The 21,466-nt window shown below is 37.4% G+C and overlaps 3 protein-coding genes across 3 annotated transcripts in view; 1 reads left to right on the top strand and 2 right to left on the bottom strand.

The window, feature by feature from the left end:
• The window catches only part of LOC141697967 (uncharacterized), a 30,986-nt gene extending 15,943 nt beyond the window's left edge, over positions 1-15,043 (top strand). Inside the window, exon 7 of the mRNA XM_074502550.1 lies at positions 14,895-15,043. The gene's annotated coding sequence lies outside the window, so the exon portion shown is untranslated. The remainder of the gene's footprint in view (positions 1-14,894) is intronic.
• Positions 15,044-15,063: 20 nt separating this feature from the next.
• LOC141697968 (replication factor A protein 1-like) lies at positions 15,064-15,970 on the bottom strand. The gene is made up of 4 exons (XM_074502551.1): positions 15,810-15,970; positions 15,459-15,732; positions 15,280-15,366; positions 15,064-15,182 (listed from the first exon to the last, which is right to left on the bottom strand). The coding sequence occupies exons 1-3, from the start codon at positions 15,951-15,953 to the stop codon at positions 15,296-15,298; spliced, it is 489 nt and encodes a 162-aa protein (XP_074358652.1). The 5' UTR covers positions 15,954-15,970; the 3' UTR covers positions 15,064-15,182; positions 15,280-15,295.
• Positions 15,971-18,757: 2,787 nt separating this feature from the next.
• Positions 18,758-21,151, bottom strand: LOC141695998 (uncharacterized). Its single transcript, XM_074500196.1, has 2 exons — positions 20,215-21,151; positions 18,758-19,251 (listed from the first exon to the last, which is right to left on the bottom strand). Exons 1-2 carry the CDS (start codon positions 21,149-21,151, stop codon positions 18,758-18,760), a joined length of 1,431 nt encoding a protein of 476 aa, XP_074356297.1.
• Positions 21,152-21,466: the final 315 nt, after the last annotated feature.

The raw sequence follows: 21,466 nt of genomic DNA, 5'->3' as shown, positions 1-21,466 counted from the left end.
GTGAAACACTTGAATCGACTGATGTGATATTTCAACGGATAAGGTAAACTGTCATCCGTTGAAGAGCACTTCAGTTTTATCCGTTGACGGATAAAAATTTCAGAAATATATTTGACTTTCAACGGATAATGAACATCCGTTGACAGAACAATTTTGACTTTCAACGGATAGGGAATATCCATTGATGGAATAATCTATGTTAAAAATCAAATTTGTTCTTGCAGCTAATATATTTCAGGCTTCAATTCAAATTGCAATAAGGACATTAATTTTAAGAGTAATTAAGCATACCTAGCTCACTTACCAATGTTGTGAATGTTGATTCATCAAGTGGCTTGGTAAATATGTCTGCAATTTGTTGTTCACTTGGAACAAAATGAAGTTCCACTGTACCTTTTATCACATGTTCCCTAATGAAGTGGTACTTGATATCAATATGCTTGGTCCTTGAGTGCTGCACAGGATTCTCTGTTATGGCTATGGCACTTGTGTTGTCACAAAAAATATGAATTCTATCAACATGTAGTCCATAATCAAGGAGTTGATTCCTCATCCATAACACTTGAGAGCAGCAGCTTCCAGCAGCAATGTATTCAGCCTCAGCTGTAGAAGTAGAGACTGAATTTTGCTTTTTGCTAAACCATGATACAAGCTTGTTTCCCAGGAATTGGCAGGAGCCTGTTGTACTTTTTCTGTCTATTTTGCAACCTGCATAGTCTGCATCTGAGTAGCCAATTAGATCAAAACCAGACTCTCTAGGGTACCAAATTCCTAGATTTGGAGTCCCCTTGAGATATCTGAAAATTCTTTTAATAGCTACTAAGTGAGATTCTTTAGGGTCAGCTTGAAATCTAGCACATAGACATGTAGAAAACATTATATCTGGTCTACTGGCAGTTAAATATAAAAGTGAACCAACCATGCCTCTATAACTTGTAATGTCCACAGACCTTTCAGTCTTATTTAATTCAAGTTTGGTGGCAGTGGCCATGGGAGTTTTTGCAGATGAACATTCTATTAAGTCAAACTTCTTTAAAAGATCATAAATATATTTAGTTTGACTAATGAAAATTCCATCACTAACTTGTTTAACTTGTAAACCAAGAAAATAGGTTAGTTCTCCCATCAGGCTCATTTCATAATTACTTTGCATTAGCATAGCAAACTTTTTACAAAGCTTATCATCTGTAGATCCAAATATTATGTCATCTACATAAATTTGAACAAGTATACTAGAGCCATTAACATTCCTAAAGAAGAGAGTTTTATCAACAGTACCTCTAGTGAAGTGATTCTCCAAAAGGAATTTTGATAAGATTTCATACCAGGCTCTAGGTGCTTGCTTCAGTCCATAGAGTGCTTTCAACAGATAATACACATAGTCTGGAAAATTTGAATCTTCAAACCCTGGAGGTTGACTTACATAAACTTCTTCCTCCAATTTCCCATTTAGAAATGCACTCTTGACATCCATTTGATAGACTTTGAAATTGGTATGGGCTGCATAGGCTAGAAAAATTCTGATGGCTTCAAGTCTTGCAACAGGAGCATATGTCTCATCAAAATCTATTCCCTCTTGTTGAGAATAGCCTTTAGCAACCAATCTGGCTTTATTCCTTATGATAATGCCATTTTCATCCATCTTGTTTCTAAATACCCATTTTGTGTCAATAGGACTCTTGTTCTTTGGTTTGGGTACCAGCTTCCAAACTTTGTTTCTCTCAAATTGGTTCAGCTCTTCCTGCATAGCTAATATCCAATCTGGATCCAATAAAGCTTCTTCCACTTTCTTAGGTTCCTCCTGAGATAGAAAACTACTATACAGACATTCATCTTGAGTAGCTTTTCTTGTTTGCACTTTAGATGATGCATCACCAATGATCAGTTCAAAGGGATGATTCTTGGTCCATTTCCTTTGAGGTGGAAGATATACTCTAGATGAGGTGGCCTCAGTATTGTCATGATGTGAGACAGAGTGTTGATTATTTGAAACTCCCCCTGAGTTGTTGGTCCTTTGCAGGGAATTTGGAGTTCTATCAACTGATGATGTAAATCGATTATCCGTTGATGAACTATGATCAACGGATGCTTCATTTTGTACTTCAACGGATGATGCACTATGTCTTTCAACGGATACTGCATTGCCTCTATCAACGGATGCAGAATTTTGTGCATTATCCAAGGGCATGTTTTGAATCCCTTTTGAAGTGTCATCTCCATCAGTCTCCTCTTCACTATCATCACAATATATCTCAATGTTGTCAAATTTGAGTCTCTCATGGTGTCCCTCATCTGTTAGTCCATCAATCTTTTTATCATCAAACACAACATGCACAGATTCCATAACAATGTTGGTTCTTAGATTGTAGACCGTATAAGATTTTCCAGCTGAGTAACCAACAAATATCCCTTCATCAGCCTTTGCATCAAACTTCCCTTTATGGTCAGATTGATTTCTCAATATAAAGCATTTACATCCAAAGACATGAAGAAAGTTTAGAGTTGGTTTTCTTCTCTTGAACAACTGATAAGGAGTCATGCCTTTAGCTTGATTGATCAAAGAAAAATTTTGAGTGTAGCAGGCACAATTAACAGCTTCAGCCCAGAAATATGTTGGAAACTTTGATTCTTCAAGCATTGTTCTAGCAGCCTCAATTAAAGATCTGTTCTTTCTTTCAACTACCCCATTTTGCTGAGGTGTTCTTGGAGCTGAGAACTCATGCATGATTCCATTTTCTTCACAGAACAGCCTCATTGTTAAATTCTTGAACTCAGTTCCATTGTCACTCCTGATATTCCTAACCTTCAAGTCAGGATGATTATTGACTTGCCTGATGTGATTGATAATGATTTCACTTGCTTCATCCTTTGATCCAAGAAAATAGACCCATGAAAACTTTGAGAAATCATCTACAATCACTAAGCAATATCTTTTTCTTGCAATTGACAATACATTGACTAGTCCAAACAAATCCATATGTAGCAGCTGTAATGGTTCATCAATTGTTGTTTCAAGCTTCTTTTTGAATGATGCTTTCCTTTATTTGCCTTTCTGACAAGCATCACACAAACCATCCCTTGAGAATTCAATAAGAGGAATTCCTCTAACTAAGTCCTTTTTGACTAGATCATTCATTGTTTTGAAATTCAAATGGGATAGCTTCTTGTGCCATAGCCAACTTTCAACTGGACTTGCTTTGCTGAAGAGACAAGTAATAGATTCTGCATCAGTAGAGTTGAAGTCAGCTAAGTACACATTTCCTTTTCTAACTCCAGTTAGAACCACTTTATTGTCTTTCTTACTGGTGACAACACAGGCTTCAGAATTGAAGGAAATTGTATTCCCTCTATCACATAGTTGACTGATGCTCAGTAAGTTGTGCTTGAGACCATCAACTAATGCAACTTCATCAATGATGACATTCCTTGTTGAAATCAAGCCATATCCCATAGTAAACCCTTTGCTGTCATCTCCAAAGGTTATGCTAGGGCCAGCTTTCTCCTTAAACTCTATGAGCAGGGAGAAATCTCCTGTCATGTGTCTTGAACAGCCACTGTCCAAGTACCATAGATTTCTTCTGTTTCCCTGCACACCATAAAATCAATCAAGTTGGTTTTGGTACCCAAGTTTCCTTGGGTCCATTCATGTTAGCCTTTCTCCTAGACTTCATTCCTCCTGCATCTTTAGACTTAGGTAACTTTGAGTCAACCTTGATCTTAGATGTAGTTGGTTGAGGTGTAGGGTTAGTCACAGAATCATTTAGCACATTTGGAATTTGATAAGGCATGGATTGTGCAAACATGTTATTCCACATAGGCATATTGTATGGCATTTGAGGCATACTAAATGCAGCAAGATAAGGATTGTTAAAATATGGCATGTTTGCAAAATGTGCATAAGGATTCTGTTGAGACATAACAGGCATAACATGCAGAGGTGATGCAGACATATTAGGCATGGAAGAGGGTACAGGTATGGGAGTTTTCTTAATAGATTTGCAATTAGCAGATAGATGATTAACACTATTACAATGCACACAGCTTTTTCTAGGAGCATACTTATCAGGTGTGTAATTGTTGTGTTTGTTAACCCCTACCTTCCCATTTCTATTAGATTTCCTTTTAGTTTCCTTTTTATCCTCAACCACTTTGAGCCTATTCTTTAACTGTTCTAAGGTCATGTGTCCTATATTCACCTTACTGAAATCTTTGGATGTGCTTGCTTCTTCTTTGAAAAAGTTCTTGGAAGTTGAACCAAACTTTTTGTTGAGTTTCTTTAGATTTTCACTTTTAGAAACATCTGCCTGTTTTAATTGAGGAACCTTCAACGGATGCTCCTTTTCTTCCTTCAACGGATAATTTTCATCATCCGTTGATTCCACATCCGTTGACAGCCCATCAATTAATTCCATTTTCTTTTTGTTTTTATCCCAGACAGTCTCACAAAATGATTCAATTCCTTGGACCTTGATAATTTGAGCACTAACATCCCTAGATGTCTTCCAGGCTTTAATCACCTCTTGCTCTCTCTCTAATTGATTAGAAAGTATTTCTACTTTCTTAACAGATTGAGCTAGTTCATTTTCAACAGATATACAATGTAGCTTAGTTTTCTCTAGGTCAATCAACTTATCTTCTAACACAGCATTTCTATTACTTAAAAACAGATTGTTCTCTTTAATCCTACTATTTTCTTTAGCAAGAGATTTAAGAGACACACGCAAGTGATACAATTCAGTAGACATGTCATTAAAAGCATCATTGCACTCTTCTTTAGTAAGCTGTGTTAAATCAGTTGTGATTACCTGGTTGCTTGATGAACTAACTTCATTTTCCTCAGAATCAGCCATGAGAGCCAAGTTGACATATTCCACATCTTCATCCTCTTCTTCTCCATCAGCTGCCCAGTCTTTTTCTTGAGTAATGAAAGCCTTCTCCTTTTGCTTGAGCAGATCAAAATATTTCTTTTTGTAATCTACTTGGTCAAATTTCTTCTTTTCAGAAGTTGGCTTTCTGCACTCACTTGCAAAGTGTCCACTTATACCACAATTGAAACACTTGAACTTGGATTTTTCCACCATGTTCTTATGAGGTTTAGTGGCTCTAGTGTTTTTCTTAAATTTCATCTTTGCAAATCTTCTGGACAGAAATGCAAGATGCTCATCAATACCATCAGAGTCATCTTGGCTGAAGTTGTCTTCATTCTCAGCAACTTGCTCCTTACCCTTGCTTGATTCTGATTTGCTTGTGCCATCTTTGGAGTTTAATGTTGATCTCACAGTTTCTTGTCTGCATTCTTTCTCATTTTCAGCTACCAAGGCAACTGAACCTCCTTTCTTTCTTCCCTTCTCCAATACCTCATCCTGTTCCAGCTCTAGTTCATAAGTCTTCAAGATTCCATATAATCTTTCAAAAGTGAAGTCCTTATAATCTTGAGAGTTTCTCAAGGAGACAGTCATGGGTTTCCATTCCTTTGGCAAGGATCTTAAAAATTTAAGATTTGAATCCTTCACCTGGTACACTCTACCATACAGCTTCAGTTCATTCAACAGCTTTTGGAATCTATTGAATGTGTCATTTAAAGATTCATTTTCTTCAAAATGAAAATACTCATACTGTTGAATGAGAAGCTGCATTTTGTTTTCTTTTACTTGTTCTGTACCTTCACACAGTAGCTGAACTGTGTCCCAAACCTCTTTGGCAGTTGTGCAATTTATCACATTATCAAACATATCCTTGTCAAGACCATTAAACAAAATGTTCATAGCCTTCTTATCCTTGTGGACTTCTTCTGTGTCTTCCATTATCCATTCTGCTCTAGGTTTTGGAATGGATTGACCAACAACAATTGTGGCTGTAGCAACTGTGGCTACTTTGTGGGGAATGTGAGGACCATTCTGAATGCAGTTTACATAACCTTCATCTTGGGAGAGTAGATGAAGGTGCATTTTCACCTTCCAATGGTGATAACTGTCTTTGTCAAGAACTGGGATTTTTACTCCAATATCCTTCTTACTCATCTTTGTTAGTTTCCAAGAACTTTAAACTCTTTGTGTGTCAAGAGCCTGCTCTGATACCAATTGTTATTCCTAGTGAACTAACAATGAGATTTACAGAAGGGGGGTTGAATGTAAATCTCAAAACTTTTTCAAGTTTTGAGCAGTTTCAAAGGCTGTGTGTTTAAGATAAACAAGTGTGTGAATTGCTTTAAGCTAATACAGACATATATATATTCAAGCACAAAAGTACAGAACACAACAGACCTTAAAAACTTTTCTGGTGGATTTGTTGTTCCACCAGAGATGGTATTTCAGAAAATCTATGATTCAAGAAGTTGATCACAGCTGCATCCTAGTACAAACTAGATAATTTTTCTCAAGATTTTTCTAAACAGCTCTGAAAAAATTCTATTCTAATTACTAGCTGCTACTTGGTTTATATAACACCAAGTTTACAAGTGAAGACAAAGATAAAAAGTACAATAATAAAATAAGTTCTCCACTTGTTTCTTCTCCATTTTACTCCAGTGCATTGTTGACTATTGCCTCTTTATACTAGAGTAGAACGGCTGCTTTTTCTGATGTTCCTGAAATAGGCTACCACATCTCAGTTGTCTCTGTCAACCCATGTGCCTCTGTTTGTAGGTACAACTACCACTTGTCAACTGCTATTTAACAGAACATCCGTTGAAGCCTTCATCCATTGATGGCTTTATCCGTTGATGTGTTAGCAGTTGAAGCTCTATCCGTTGATGCACTCATCCGTTGAAGGATGTTATCCGTTGAAGCTTTAGAGACATCCGTTGAAGCTTTGTTTCTCATCCGTTGAAGGTCTTTAAGTTATCCGTTGACACCATTTCATTTATACAAAATTACAAGGCATGAAATATTTACAATTGGCCTTCCTATCTGCATATCCTTTAGTAGTCAACATGACTTATAATTTCCCTCAACATTTAAGAATTATATCTCAAATTCAGAGACTGAAATGTGCTACAACACTAGACTTATTTCTAAGTAAAGCTACACCATCAACGGATAGCCAAAGTGGTCTTATCCGTTGAGGCTACAAACACTAGATTTCTACTTAAGTGTTTTGTTAAACATATCATCAAACTAATGCACATATATTCCTAACACAATCAGATTAAGATGCACAAGGATGACATTCCAAAGGTATCATTCATCACTGACTTTGGTGTTTATTGTTATCTTATTATGGCATTTGGTCTTAAGAATGCAGGAGCCACCTATCAAAGGTTGGTAAATAAAATTTTTAAGGATCTTATTGGTAAGACTATGGAAGTCTATGTTGATGACATGTTAGTCAAGAGTCTAGCAAAGACTGATCATATAACCCATTTGAGGGAAGCCTTTGAGGTCCTGATGTACCACAAGATGATGTTAAATCCTACAAAGTGTGCTTTCGGAGTAGGATCTGGAAAATTTTTGGGATTGATGGTCTCCAAGAGAGGGATCGAGGCTAACCCCGATAAAATAAAGGCGATCCTGGACATGGAGCCACCAAAAACTGTCAAGGATGTTCAGAAGCTCACAGGAAGGGTTGCTGCGCTGGGACGATTCATCTCCAAGTCAGGAGACAAGTGCTTGTCATTCTTCAAGTCACTAAAGAACATTAAGGACTTTGTATGGAATGAGGAAAACCAGAAGGCATTCGAAGAGTTAAAGAAGTATATGGTCCAGGCCCCGTTGTTGGCCAAGCCAGCTTTGAATGAAGTTTTATTCTTGTACTTAGCCGTTTTAGAAAGTGCTTTGAGCACTATATTGGTTAAGGAGGAATTGAAAATCCAGAAACCCGTATACTATGTCAGCAAAATTCTACATGGTGCTGAGTTGAATTATTCAACTATTGAGAAATTTGCTCTAGCCTTGGTGATGGCTTCGAGAAAGTTACGTCCCTACTTTCAGGCTCATCAAATTGAGGTGCTAACAAATCAGCCCCTGAGAAATATCATTCACAGTCCCAAGGCTAGTGGGAGGTTGATCAAGTGAGCAATAGAGCTGGGAGAGTTCGACATTAAGTACAAGCCACGGACAATAATAAAAGCCCAGGCATTAGCTGACTTCGTGGTGGAATGTACCATAGCCAACCAAGAAGTCGGGGGGCAGGAAGATACCATACCTCAAGACAAGGAAGTTGATAATGGGGACAAAGAGAAGGATGATAAGGAAAAAGAATATTGGGTTCTCTATTTTGATGGAGCATAAAAAACAAACTCAAGTGGAGCAGGATTGGTTTTACAAAGCCCTAATGGGTTCTTGATTGAGTATGCCATGAAATTAGACTTCCCGACCACAAACAACGAGGCATAGTATGAAGCCCTAATAGCTGGCCTTGGTCTAGCTGGGACACTTAGAGTCAAAAACTTAAAAGTCCGTGGAGACTCGAAGCTGATCATATCCCAGGTAAAGGGAGAATTTGAGGCAAGGGATGATACGATGGCTAAGTATGTCTGCCTAGTAAGGGCTGTGATGACCCAATTCAATGAATGTCATGTTGAGCACATTCCAAGGGAGGAAAACGCTAAGGCAGATGCATTATCAAAGTTTGCTTCATCCGAGATAGAAGAAAGTTAAGGAAGTATGTACTTCCGTGTTTTGAAAACACGAAGCATAGATGTTAAGCTTGTAGCTCCTATAGGCCTGGGGACGTCATGGATAGATTCCATTAAGGCCCACATTCAAACCGGTTGGTTATCAAACGATGCAACAGAAGCACGAAAGTTAGCTGTTCGGGCACTAAGGTACTCTTTGATAGATGGGATTCCGTACAAAAGATCTTTCGTGGTTCCTTACTTAAGGTGTCTCATGCCCGATGAGGCGCGCTTGGCTCTCGAAGAAGTGCATGAAGGTATTTGTGGGCAACACTTGGGGGGCAGGGCCTTAGCTCATAAGATAACCCGTTTAGGCTTTTATTGGCCAGAAATGATGGTTGATGCCAAAGAATATGTGAAAAAGTGTGACCGCTGTCAGAAGCATGCACCGGTTGTTAGACAACCCCCCGAGATGCTGACCTCTATCAACTCGCCCATCCCCTTTGCTATGTGGGGAATGGATATTCTGGGACCTTTCCCCATGGCCACGTCACAAAGAAAGTTCCTGATTGTGGCCATTGATTATTTCACTAAGTGGATTGAAGCCAAGCCCTTGGCCAAAATCACAACTAAGCAGGTTGCACAATTCTTGTGGGAAAATATTATGTACCAGTATGGAATTCCACGTATCCTGGTCACCGACAACGGAACACAATTCAACAATGAGGAATTCAAGAAGTATTGTGAAGAAAATGAAATTGAGTTACGGTTCACCTCTGTGGCTCACCCACAAGCCAATGGACAAGCGGAGGTAGCAAATCGAATAATCCTGGATGGACTAAAGAAGAGGATCGAGAAATTGAGAAATAATTGGGTTGATGAGATACTCCCAATACTATGGGCCTATAGGACTACTTGTAGAGTCACGACTGGAGCAACTCCCTTCATGTTAACATATGGGGCAGAAGCAGTTGTTCCCGTGGAGATATCACATTCCTCTCCCAGGATTCAAGCTTTCAATGCTGAGGAGAATGGGGAAGGACAAAGGTTAGCCCTGGATTTAATTGATGAAGTGCGAGATGAGGCACATGCGAAGATAGTGGAATATCAGAAAAAGGCTTCATTCTACTACAACGTAAGGGTTAAAGAAAGGTTCTTCAAACAAGGTGACCTAGTCTTGAGGAAGATAGAAGCTTCTGGTGTAGGACAGAAAGGGAAGCTTGCCCCAAATTGGGAAGGGCCATACAAAGTCAAGAGCGTTCAAGGTAGATGAACCTACAAGCTAGAGACTATGGATGGTTTTGAAGTCCCGAGAACTTGGCATGCATAAAACCTGAAGGTTTACTATGTGTAGGGCAACTGGATATGATTCTCACTTGTCAAGATGACAAGTAGGTTGAAAAGCACCTTGAAGCTTTGCTTGCTTAGGATTTATATGTTCTAGTTTTATTTTTGAAGTTTATTAAAGAGTCATGTAAGGGAGGAATCCCAAACAATTTAAGGAAATTCATGAAGTTTTCAAAATATATTTGAATGCAAGGCAAGGAAGACCAAATGCGTGAAATGCAACTGATAAATAAAGTAGATCAAATAAATATTACAAGAGTTTGATAAATAGAGTCTGGGAAATAAGATAAAGTAAACAAGCCACGCAGGGCTAAAAAGCTCTAAGGAGCTGAGGTGCCCTCGACATCCATACCATCATCCCCTCCGCTCTCGCTAGATGTCTCTGTCGTCTCGGAGGAGGAGGAAGAGCTGTCATCCTCCGCAGGTCTGGAAGAAGACTCGGGAGGAGGAAGAAGCGGGTCCTGAGGGACGTGATCCGAGAAAACTACTCGAGTACGAAACCTCTGTAGCAAAGCCTCGTCATCAGGGCAGACATAGTCCGCCAGGTTGATATCAGGACAAGCCTCGTTCACGGTCCCAAGGGCCGTGTCCCAACCAGTCCTAAAAAACCCGGGGAAGACTGAGTCATCCCTAATCCTCATGGACTGGGCAAACTCCTCCGAGTCCAGGTAGTTGTCTATAACTTTATCCTTCTCTGCCCGAAGTACCACCAGCTCGGCGTTAGATTCTCCGAGTTCTTCCTCCTTGCGCTTGAACTTCTTCTCTAGAGCAGCATACTTCTTCTGCTGCTTCCTGAGGGCATTGTCAGCCTTGTCAGAAGCCCGCTTCCATGACTCGGCTTACCTCACAGCGCCTTAAAAATAGGCGTTGGACTGAAAAGAAACAATAAATAAAATGTAAGGCAAGTGAATGCTACAAGTAAGAGAGATAAGTCTAAAAAAAAGAAGGAGAGGAAGGCATACCGAAGCCAGAGATTGAACTCCCATGAGCTTTATCCTCTCTAGGTCAGGGGTGGCAACCACGTCAGTGAAATCTTTGGGAGTCACGCCATGATAGGACCAATCCCAGGCATGTTTGGCGGATCCCACCACAGAGTCCCCTCGGCGGAATCCCCAGAGAGGCTGGAAGGCGCCTGTAGCAGCAGCAGCAGGAGCAGCAGCAGTAATAGGAGCACTGTGGCCCTCAGCTCCCTCAGTTGAAACCTCCCTCATGGGCTCTTTGTGTTTCCTCAAAAAGATAGGCTCCGTGGCCTTTCCTCGAGTGTCCAGGCCTGCAAGGCGAGCTTTTTTCATTCTAGCAGTCTCTTCAACGGGAGGTACATTATCCTCGTTGATCTCCTTAGCAGCCACAAAACAAGATAAAAAATAAAATAAGTGGAGTTAATAATGCACGAAATGAAATAAAATTGATAAGGAAAGAAAAATACCCTGCTGAGAAACAGAGGATAGTCCCACATGAATGAGGGAGAACTCCTCTAAGAGAGTCCAGCTGGTAGTAGTGCCGTCATCCCGAGTAAGCTCATTATAAATAGTAGTTTTCTCGGAAGTTAAGTGAATGGATTTGAGGCTACCATCACTAACCTTCCCGAAGGAAGATCTGAAGAGTGTGCCCCAGTCGCCATTCTCCCAACGTAACCCGACGAAACTATTCCTCCAATTTTGGTTATTATCGGGAATGGAGACGATGTTAAAGATGTGCTTACATTTGGGCATTTGCTTAACATAGACCCAACCACAAATACTAGAAGAGCTATTATAGCACTGAAATACCTTCATACAAAACAACTACAGAAAGGGGAAAACCTTCCCTAAGGCAACAGACCATAAAACATAAATGTTCCTCCAAGCATTTGGAGGAAGCTGACATGGGTTGATTTGTAAATCAGTTAGAAGATGAGGAATGAAAGGATGGAAAGGAAATCTAAGCCCAACATTAAGGGCATCTGTATAAATAAAGAGAGTGTCCGGTTTTCAGTGGCAAGTACGGTCACCACCAGAAACTGGAACTAATCTAAGAGGAGGACGAACGTTATAACGTGCATTTAATTTATCGAAATCAATGTTGTGCCAAGTGTTACAATAATTAAAAGAATCGAGATGAGCAGTAGAGGGATATTCATCCCCCCTAGTATTAATCATATCGATTAAAGACATGTATGAAGAACGGATCTCGATATCCTTACCTCGTTTTGAAGCCGAGGCTATCTTGGCCGCCCTCTCGGAATTCTTTGTCAGCCATTAGTAAAGCTGGAAAAAGCCTGAAACCTCGAAAGGAGAGAGGCTGGAAAACTGAGGGAAGTTGAGAGAGGAGAAGGTTAGAAAGCTTGAGAAAGGATGAGGAGAAGTTTGTAGAATAAGTGGAGAAGTGAAATGAGAGGTGTGAGGGAATCACACTCTCATCCCACCTTTATATAGCCAAGGAGGGGGGGATAATGGGCCTTAAAAAGCCCATTTGGGCCCAAAATTAAGAAGGTTCTGGAATTGTCCAGGAAATTCCAGGAAAAATCAAAAGAAAAACTTAAGTTTTTAAAGATTCTGGAAGAATCTGGAAAAATCCTAGAGGACCCTGGGATTTGGGCTCAGAAAAAGGGCCCAATTCTAGAAAAACTCAAGCCCGGTTAAGGGCCCAAGTGTTTAAAAAGCCCAGCCTGATTCAATAAAAAAGAAGAAAGCCCATTGAGAGGAGCCCAGAACCAAGACATAAGCCCAGAAAAGGGCCCAAATGATTAAAGTTAAGGGCCCAAATACAAAGCCCAGGTAAAGAGGCCCATGGCTAAGGCCCAATATGTTGGAATATGGTTAAAATAGGCCCGTGAGCCAAAGCCCAGTTGAAAAGATGGGCTCAAGAGAGGCCCAAAGTTAAGACATCAACCCAGAAAGTTGATGGATCGAAAATTATAAATAAGTAGCCTGACCCAATTCGATCAGGACTTGCATTAAGATCCTAGTAGAATGAATTGAGGTCGAATTTCCTTCGACCAAGGCTGAAAAAGAGAGCTATTTCGGTCAAGAAAAGAATCCTGACCAAAAATTCTTTGTCAAAAAGGGAAATGATTGTTTCATTCGACCAGAATGCCAGAATAGTTTCAGATATTTTTCTTGACCCTGTCGACCAGGAAGCAGGGTAAAATCCTGGTCGAATGGACCCTGCCCGAATTTTTGTCGACCTGGGCAACCAAAAGGGGGTTAATTCGGTCAAAAATGGAGATCCTGACCGAAAATCCTGACCGAAACAGAAATTTCCTGCTCGAAAACCTTCTGCTCGAAAATTCAAAAAATAAATATAGGAAAAATCCTGGCCGAAATTCGACCAGGATTCTTGCTCGAACCCATCCTTCTCGAAATGCGTTCAACTAGGGCTGAAGGAAGGATAATTCGACCAGGATCCTGGTCGAATGGGATTCCTGGTCGAAATCTGTATAAAAAAAAGAAGAAAAAGAAAGGAAAAGAAAAGAGGAAAAAGGTGGAAGAAAAAAAGGAAAATTTCTAGAAAATTACAGAAAATAATGGAAATTCCTTAAAATATTTTCTGAAAAATGTTAATATTTTCAGAAATAATGAATAAATCCAGAAAATTAAAGGAAAATTCAGAAAATTAAGGAAAAATTCCAGAATTAAGTGAAAAATCCAGAAAAATTAAGGAAAAATCCCAAAATTAAGGGAAAGATCTAGAAAAATTAAGGAAAAAATTCCTGAAAATTAAGATAATGCCTGAATAAAAGGAATAAAAGTAAATCGTTGTAAATGTGTAGGTCGCTCCACACTTTACGCAAAAACGATACCCTGTAAGGGAACAAATGAACTTAACTTCTGTGAAACCTAGTCTCTGTTTCCCAAAAGTTGGGGGCAAATGATAGGGATAAATAAATCCTGATTGTGTAATTAAATATTACATTGATTATACAAGGTGTGGGCTGCTAGGCCCAATAAGAAGATGTATGATATTCAGACCAGAAAGGTTAACATGTTGATCAGGCCTGATGGACCAGATCAGGCTTGATGGAACAATGAAGGCCCAAAACCCTGATTATTTATTAATTTCGTAATTAATTAATAAGGGAGAAAAACAGCTATTAAGATAAGTCCTAGTGGGGATATAAATCCTTGTAGATTGGCCTCCAAGGAACCTCATGGGATAAGAAATCAGCTTCCTACTTCCTAGGACTCCTAAGTCCATCCTAATTCAGAGACTTGACCACCAAGTCTCTTATACCAAGTCCAATTCAAGGACTCCCACATTTATATAAGGGGCCTCACCTCACAGATCAGAACTACGTTTTTTGACTTGATCTTTGGCAATCAGCAAGGTACGTAGGCATCTTGTTAAGGCAGATTGAGTCACGAAACACAAGAGCAGTCAAATCGAGCCTCGAAGCTCACGTTCCTTAGTAATAAATACAATTATATACCTTAGTTTTTAATCCATAACACTAGTATATTATTCAGAACTTGGGGGATCATATCTGGGCTTGCATTCTGTTGCAGAAATATTAATAAATGATCAATAAAAAGTGCAGCAAAATAATTTTATGTAAAGTATTTGCATCAAAAAAGTAGATCAATACCAGGTCATTATCAAGGATATGTTGTGCCGAGACATTAATTAACTTCATGACAAGTCTATCAAATAATACGAAGGTAGTAGCTGAAGTTGAGTCCTGAACCGCCAGTAATACTTTGTATTTAGGAATTGGTTTAGATACACTTATTGCATGCAATATAATACCATCCATAATCTGGAACTATCGCAGTCACATTTGCTTCAACATAAAGTTGAACGGTTTGCATGATGGAAAATGGAATTTAAGTTATTATAAAATTAATTAGAGTTAAATAATGAATTTAAGAGGAGTTTGGACTTATAATTTCTCCATCTGGTAACTCTGCATCAAATAGTTGCTCTATTGTAACAAAGCTAATATTCGGTGCCACTATTTGATCTGCTTTTTTGATAAATGGTGCAATAACCGGTATATTTTTATCTTTCATGTTAGGATTATCATGCAGTTCCCCGATAGCAGAGTGATCAATATTAAAGAAATATTGTGTTGAACTACTTGACCATAATACAATTTCTCCTGCAAGGACCCCAAAAGATAGTGTTAAAGACCATGTCAATCATGAAAAACACAAAATTTATATCGTTAAATATTGTACCTCTAACAGTTCTGGTGGAGGTACTTGTCACAATAACAAACACATTTGGCATTTTATATTCTGTTTCACATTTGAGAAAATTGTATGCTTGATTCTCCCACAGGGTGATTATTATTGTGTCGTTCCTTGTGCATAAATAGTAAAATTATAATTAAAAATTATATGCAGATTGTAATTACTAAGATCAATTATAGAAAAAATGGAAAATGGCTTTCAAAATACCTTTGATCTGCAAGTACTAGTCTATAAATTGTCTTCCACCGGATGAAGTTTGTATGTGTGTGGTCTCAGTCAACTTATCAACAACATCTAATAAATAGTATACATGTTAGCATGGATTGAACATAGATGTGATTGAAGAAGTAAAAAGAAGGTTAGTATATATGAATATTTGTAACTACCCATGAGATTTACAACATCTCCTAGTCCCGCTCTTGCTTCCTGAAACGTTCTATTCTCAAATTTGAGCTTTGGTATATCAGACACATCTTCAATTGTCCTAACAATTGTCTTGCGGTGAAACTTGACTATGTATTCTCCAGGCACGGGTCTATAGGTTTCAGGTGCACGCTCTACATTATAGTCCGAAATCATGGAAACACTTCCAAGTTTTAACTTTTTATTGAACTCCGCTATCAGTCCAAACTGTAATGGTCCTGCTTGGACTTGAGTTCCCTGGTGTATTTGATATATTCATAATTTTCAGTAACTCAGCAGTTTTGAAAAAGATATTGGTAAATAAAGAAATGTACCTCTTCATCTGTGATAATATAGGTCTTGCTTGTGACATGTTGAGACCCTGATCTTTTGCCTTCCCACTCCCTCGAGACCCTAACCTTGATGAAGCTTTTTCCGTCACTGATACTCAAATCTTTCAACAGTGTATATGGCTCCATATCTGCATGTGAACGATAGTAAGATAATTAATATTTTATTATATCTTTACTTCAAAGTCGAACATGAAAAATAGTTTTACTGTGATAGTTGACATTATAGTTGCTAGGAATTGATTTTTTTTGTTATTCTAATGAACAGCAGGGAACCGTATATATAGAGCCGTGAATTCTACGTATTCGTGTTAAAATACAATTGATAGAGTTGTATTTGGTTGGAATAATATAATTAATCTTTAATAATTTGTATTATAATAGGAATGAAATGTAAGCCATTTGATATTATCCATGTTATCAGTCAAGCAAATACAATCCTATTTAACATCTAACAGATAATATTTTTGCCGACTAATGGGTCACCTGACAGTTGTTGGAAGTCACAAGACTTGTATTGGGTTGAATATGTAATCGAGCTGTAATAGTTTGTATTATAATGGGAATGAATATTACCAATTTGATATTATCCATGTTATCTGTCAAACAAATGAAATCCTATTAAATATATAACATTTTATATTTTTGTCTAGTAGTGGTTAATTGAAATTTAAGTTTAAAATTATTATTTTGTGGAAGATAAGGGTGATAATCGTTAATTGTTCTTTTTAAACATATGAAATATACCATTCGATAACCTTATTTATACCTAGCAATAGATAAAGGAAACAATGCCAATGCCGAATTCAAAAAGGATATAGCATTACAATGTAAATATAGTGTACTGAACTTGAGTAGTTATTAATAATTCGGTAACTATTGATAAGATACACTTTTTCACTCTATGAACTTAGATTGGCTTAGTCTGCTATTTTCGCAGGTGTAGAAGCTTTTAGCAGTCAGGAATTCCTTGGTTGTTAGTACGGGTTTATGGCATGCCACAGTTGTATAGGCATACCTCAAACCACCGTGAAAGGTTTAACAATGGGAAAATCTGTTAGATCAATAAGTTCAAATAAAATATCTGTGGAGGTCAAATGAAGTGAAGATATTTATTCCAGCCACATAGGTGATAGGTTTGTCAAGCACTGTGATGAAGAAGAAGCAGGAGTACAAAAAAAGTAAGATTTGATAGATGGTCTTAAAAGTGAAGGAGATGAACGCAGTAAAAAGAATAGAGATAAACCTTCTGACACAAAAACCTCAGAGTCAAGGAATAGCGCCACTGCTTTAGTCAAGTCCGAAAATATCTTCACAGACTGTGAAAACTTTCAAGTCAACCTACAAAACTGAAATTATGTTTGATTATATATTTGAACACCATAATTTGATGAAACTGCACAAAGGTTGATCAAATGTATAGGCGCCTTACTTGGGCAACCCATGGGAAACTTATTGATGTTGACCATAATCCTTAAGTGCACAAATTTGGCAGATAAAGAGAGGAGTCATGAAGCATGCAATGCAATTCAGAGATGCCAACATAGTTCTTAAATTTGTTTATTGCGGCTAAAAAATCATATAACAATTTGTTACTTGATATTAAATTCCAATAGTCGAACGTAATATCGATTGAGTACACCAACACCACTTGTTTGCAGGGGAATAACCTGCCTGACATCTAGCTCTGTAATGAGAGGCGATAAGCTGCCCGTTAACAATAAATAAAAATATAACAATACTCTATTTTTCTTGTTTGATTTTCTGGTCACCGGATTTTAGTACTTGAGTTACAATTCACCGTTAAGTCAAGCCTTACCCCCAGTTAGATCCGCCAAGTCCTTAATTATTCAAAACAGTGTTTGAAATTGCCCTCCCCTACAAGCATATAATGTGTATTTAATTTTTTTATTACCAGTGAATTAAATAGGGGGAAAATAACAAATTTTGTTGTCTTACGTGATGAGAGCACAAGCCATTGCTATCAAGCGGAATACAATCATAAATATAGACCAATGACAAGGGTATTGATGTTCAGAAATACCAGAAACATTAAATCAGATTGACAGTATTATTTCAGACGATAGCAAGGTATGTGATTTCTATAACAGTGCACTCGAATTAAAATTTTAGAAAAATCTCAAAATGCATAGCCAATACTAACAAACTTATATTTATAAACGGCTGAGCTGTTTGGAATAATCTATATTTTGATATCCTTAATATTTTATGTTTGAGTTTTATTATTTTCAGATATTATAAAGATAGTGGGTAGTGGCTAATTATATTACTATGGAGAGGTCTTAGGAATTTATCTCCCAATATTTATAATAGCAAGACAAAGAGGAAGTTGTTAATTACACAAAAATAGGATGTTAGTTTAATCAACACATTGTTAAAGGTGCTTACTCTCATTAAAGCTGTTGCTGATAGACTGCATCTTGCATAAGATTGCGAGATAGATTTGCTGAGAGCTCTTCTGAGACCTAGGATATTCAAAGAGAAAGTTATTAATTACCAAGCAGCAAGGTGATATCCATCTTCAGATCTATCTTCCTTAAACATTCCTGGGGCAAAGAAACGCGGATTTTCCAGGTATTTTAATAATTATAATTCAATCAGCATTTCTAATAAACTTTTACACAATAACTTTAACAGATATACCAGGTTTACAATTAATATTAAGCATGCTAGCTAAGTCTAAACAATCCATTATAAGGCAATAAAATACCAACTTACGAACACTAATGTCAGATATAAACAAACATGTATCATTGTGATTATGAAAATTGAAACTCTAGTTGTAGCAAAAGTCATATGCAATATAGGAAATACACATGATAAGAAAAGTGCTGGGTAGTAATACTTTATCCTCTGAATCACAATTTATCATAAAAATCATGGTACATGATAGTAATGTTTCATTACCGTAATCACAAGTTAGTAAAAACCTCGTGATAAACAACATTTTTGGTCATGCCAACTAATGGGTGGTTTTTCTCTTCACATACTATATGCAACCCTAATGGTGTAATCACTCTCGATATCCCTACATAAAACGGTCCATGGCTAAAAACAGGGTCTGGCAGATATAATCCGACAAACTTGAGGGTCTGCCCTTGACTTTTATTTATTGTCATTGCATAGCACAAGGATACGGGGAACTGCACTCTTCTAAATACAAAAGGAAGTGTTGTATCTATTGGCCTCATACAAATTCTAGGAATAAAAGTTTTTTCACCAATATGATTGCCACTTATTATAACTCCCTCTATAACTCGAGCACATAACTGAGTCACAATCAATCGTGTACCATTACACAATCCCTTATTTGGAGCCAGATTTCTTAAAAGAACGATCGGAGCTCCAATTTTAAGTTCCAATTCATGATTTGGTATACCTCCAATTTTAAAAGAATTCAAATATTCTGTACATGTTTTCCATCAATTCATAGTTGACAGTGCTCTTACAAATTGAATCCACACTTCGATATACTTTAGCTTCCCCTATAAACATTTGAACATTGAACAATATTAGTGCGTGTGTGCACACACACAGAGGCCTCTTTCTATTTGCAAAACTACTTATGCATTATTAATATAGTGCATGAAACATTATCGTGTTATCTAATTAAGCACTTGCATAAACTTGTAACAATGCCAGATGATAATAAAGCATAAAGCAGGGGAGGGTTGAGTAGATCTGGATCATCAGATTGTGTATTACTCCTAAAAATCTTTTGACAAATTGAAATTAAATGAAGTCTTAGAACTGAGCTATAGAAAGATATATTGGTTGGCCATTAAAAAGCAATTGGAATCGTTACTGTTTTGTAATATTAAAAAGATATTTACATGTTATGATATATAATTTCTATGTATATACCATTATGCAGACTCTTAATTTGAAAGTTTACAATATTAAATTTTTATTTCTTTCCAATTTGTTTGTAATATGATCATGATATTAGTAAGTTGAAGGCTTTATTTATAGAAGTTGTTATTTAATTAATCTTTGTAGTTAAAATAGTTGAAGTATGTACAATGGGGGTATTTGATTTAAAGGGTTTTACGATTTTAAAAGGAACTGAAATCACGTGTCTATCATGCGAAAACAGGGACCAAGGATGTCATAGCTCCTGCTGTTGTGGAAGAACGGGGAGTGTTGTAGAACAGGTTGTAGGATATTGGATTGTATTGACACCACCAACATTTAACCACCTGATCTTATGATTAGGTGGTTTTTATAAGATTAATTATTTAGTACATGTAGGTATCATTTGACCATTTGATATTAAATTAAGTTTTAGAACTGAGGTATAAAAACAGTTACATAGTGATATATCGTATGTTTGTATGAAACATTAATAAAGGTTTTAGTATGTACTAACCTTTGAATCTCTTGATGACCTCTTTATTAATAAGGTCAACATCTTCGTTTAGGGGAGTCAAGATGGCACGATCCCTATAGTAATCTGAGTTTTTAGGGCTATCACATAATTCAGCATACACAGTATCAATAATTACCCTTTTCCCGTCATCTTCTGGATCAAGGTGAAGCTCAGGAGGAATTTCTGCCCAGCAAGGTTCACTCCCTTCAACAGATGCAACTGATGGAACATTTCCATCGCCAACACCAACTACCCAATCAGCATATGGTTTTTTTTGTCCGAAAATTGTAACTGCCGGGACACCAGATTCTATGCACATATTTTTCTCCAATTTAAAAACTATACAATCATCCCATAAATATGATTTATTTACAGATGCCATCACAATATCTTCGTGTCCTTTTTTTGGCAAAACAGGAAGTATTTGCCTGAAATCACCCCCCAATAAAACTGTTTTTCCTCTCAATGGTTTGTTTAGGTTGTTCTTATCTTTATGATGCATTAGATTACGAATTGACCGATCAACAGCTTCAAAGACAAATTTATGGTTCATTGGAGCCTCGTCCCAAATTATCAAATCATATTGCACAATGAGTTCGGCCAAAAATGATTGTTGTTTTATATCACATGTGCTATTCTCATTCACATCAATTGGTATCTTAAATCTGGAATGTGCAGTTCGACCACCTTCAAATAATAGTGATGCAATGCCAGAAGATGCAACTGCAAGCACTATTTTTCCTTCTGACCTAAGATTACTTATTATAGTTTTCCATAGGAAAGTCTTTCCTGTACCTCTATATCCATAAAAGAAAAATAAACCCCCGGTTTTACACCTAACATTGCTCACAACTGTCTCAAAAATATCTGCTTGTTTGTCATTTAACATAGCATGGTAATTTTTTCCTTCAATAGCCAATGCATGCCTATCATACATATTTTCTTCATATAAAGGGGTGTTGTTACTTTGTCTTCGCAAATCGTCATTTAGCTTTGGCAGAGTCGGAAAATCACATATTATTTTGCCTCTTTTTCACAATTTTAAGTCCACGTCGTATAATGTAAGACTCTCTAATTGTTGGTCACTCATTACAAAATCCGCACTTGGAAAATCTCTTCGTTGTTTATGCTCTATATCATCAGAAAAAATCTTCCAATGTCTATCCCATAAAGCCCTGCCATCTGAAATATCACAAAACAATAATAGCGTAACAAATAACTCATGCAATTGAGCACCGGTCTGATGGATAGA

Source organism: Apium graveolens, chromosome 11, assembly GCF_009905375.1.
Source record: "Apium graveolens cultivar Ventura chromosome 11, ASM990537v1, whole genome shotgun sequence".
Classification (NCBI taxonomy): domain Eukaryota; kingdom Viridiplantae; phylum Streptophyta; class Magnoliopsida; order Apiales; family Apiaceae; genus Apium; species Apium graveolens.
The sequence above is the reverse complement of the archived record's forward strand: the minus strand, read 5'-3'. Positions and strand labels throughout refer to the sequence as shown.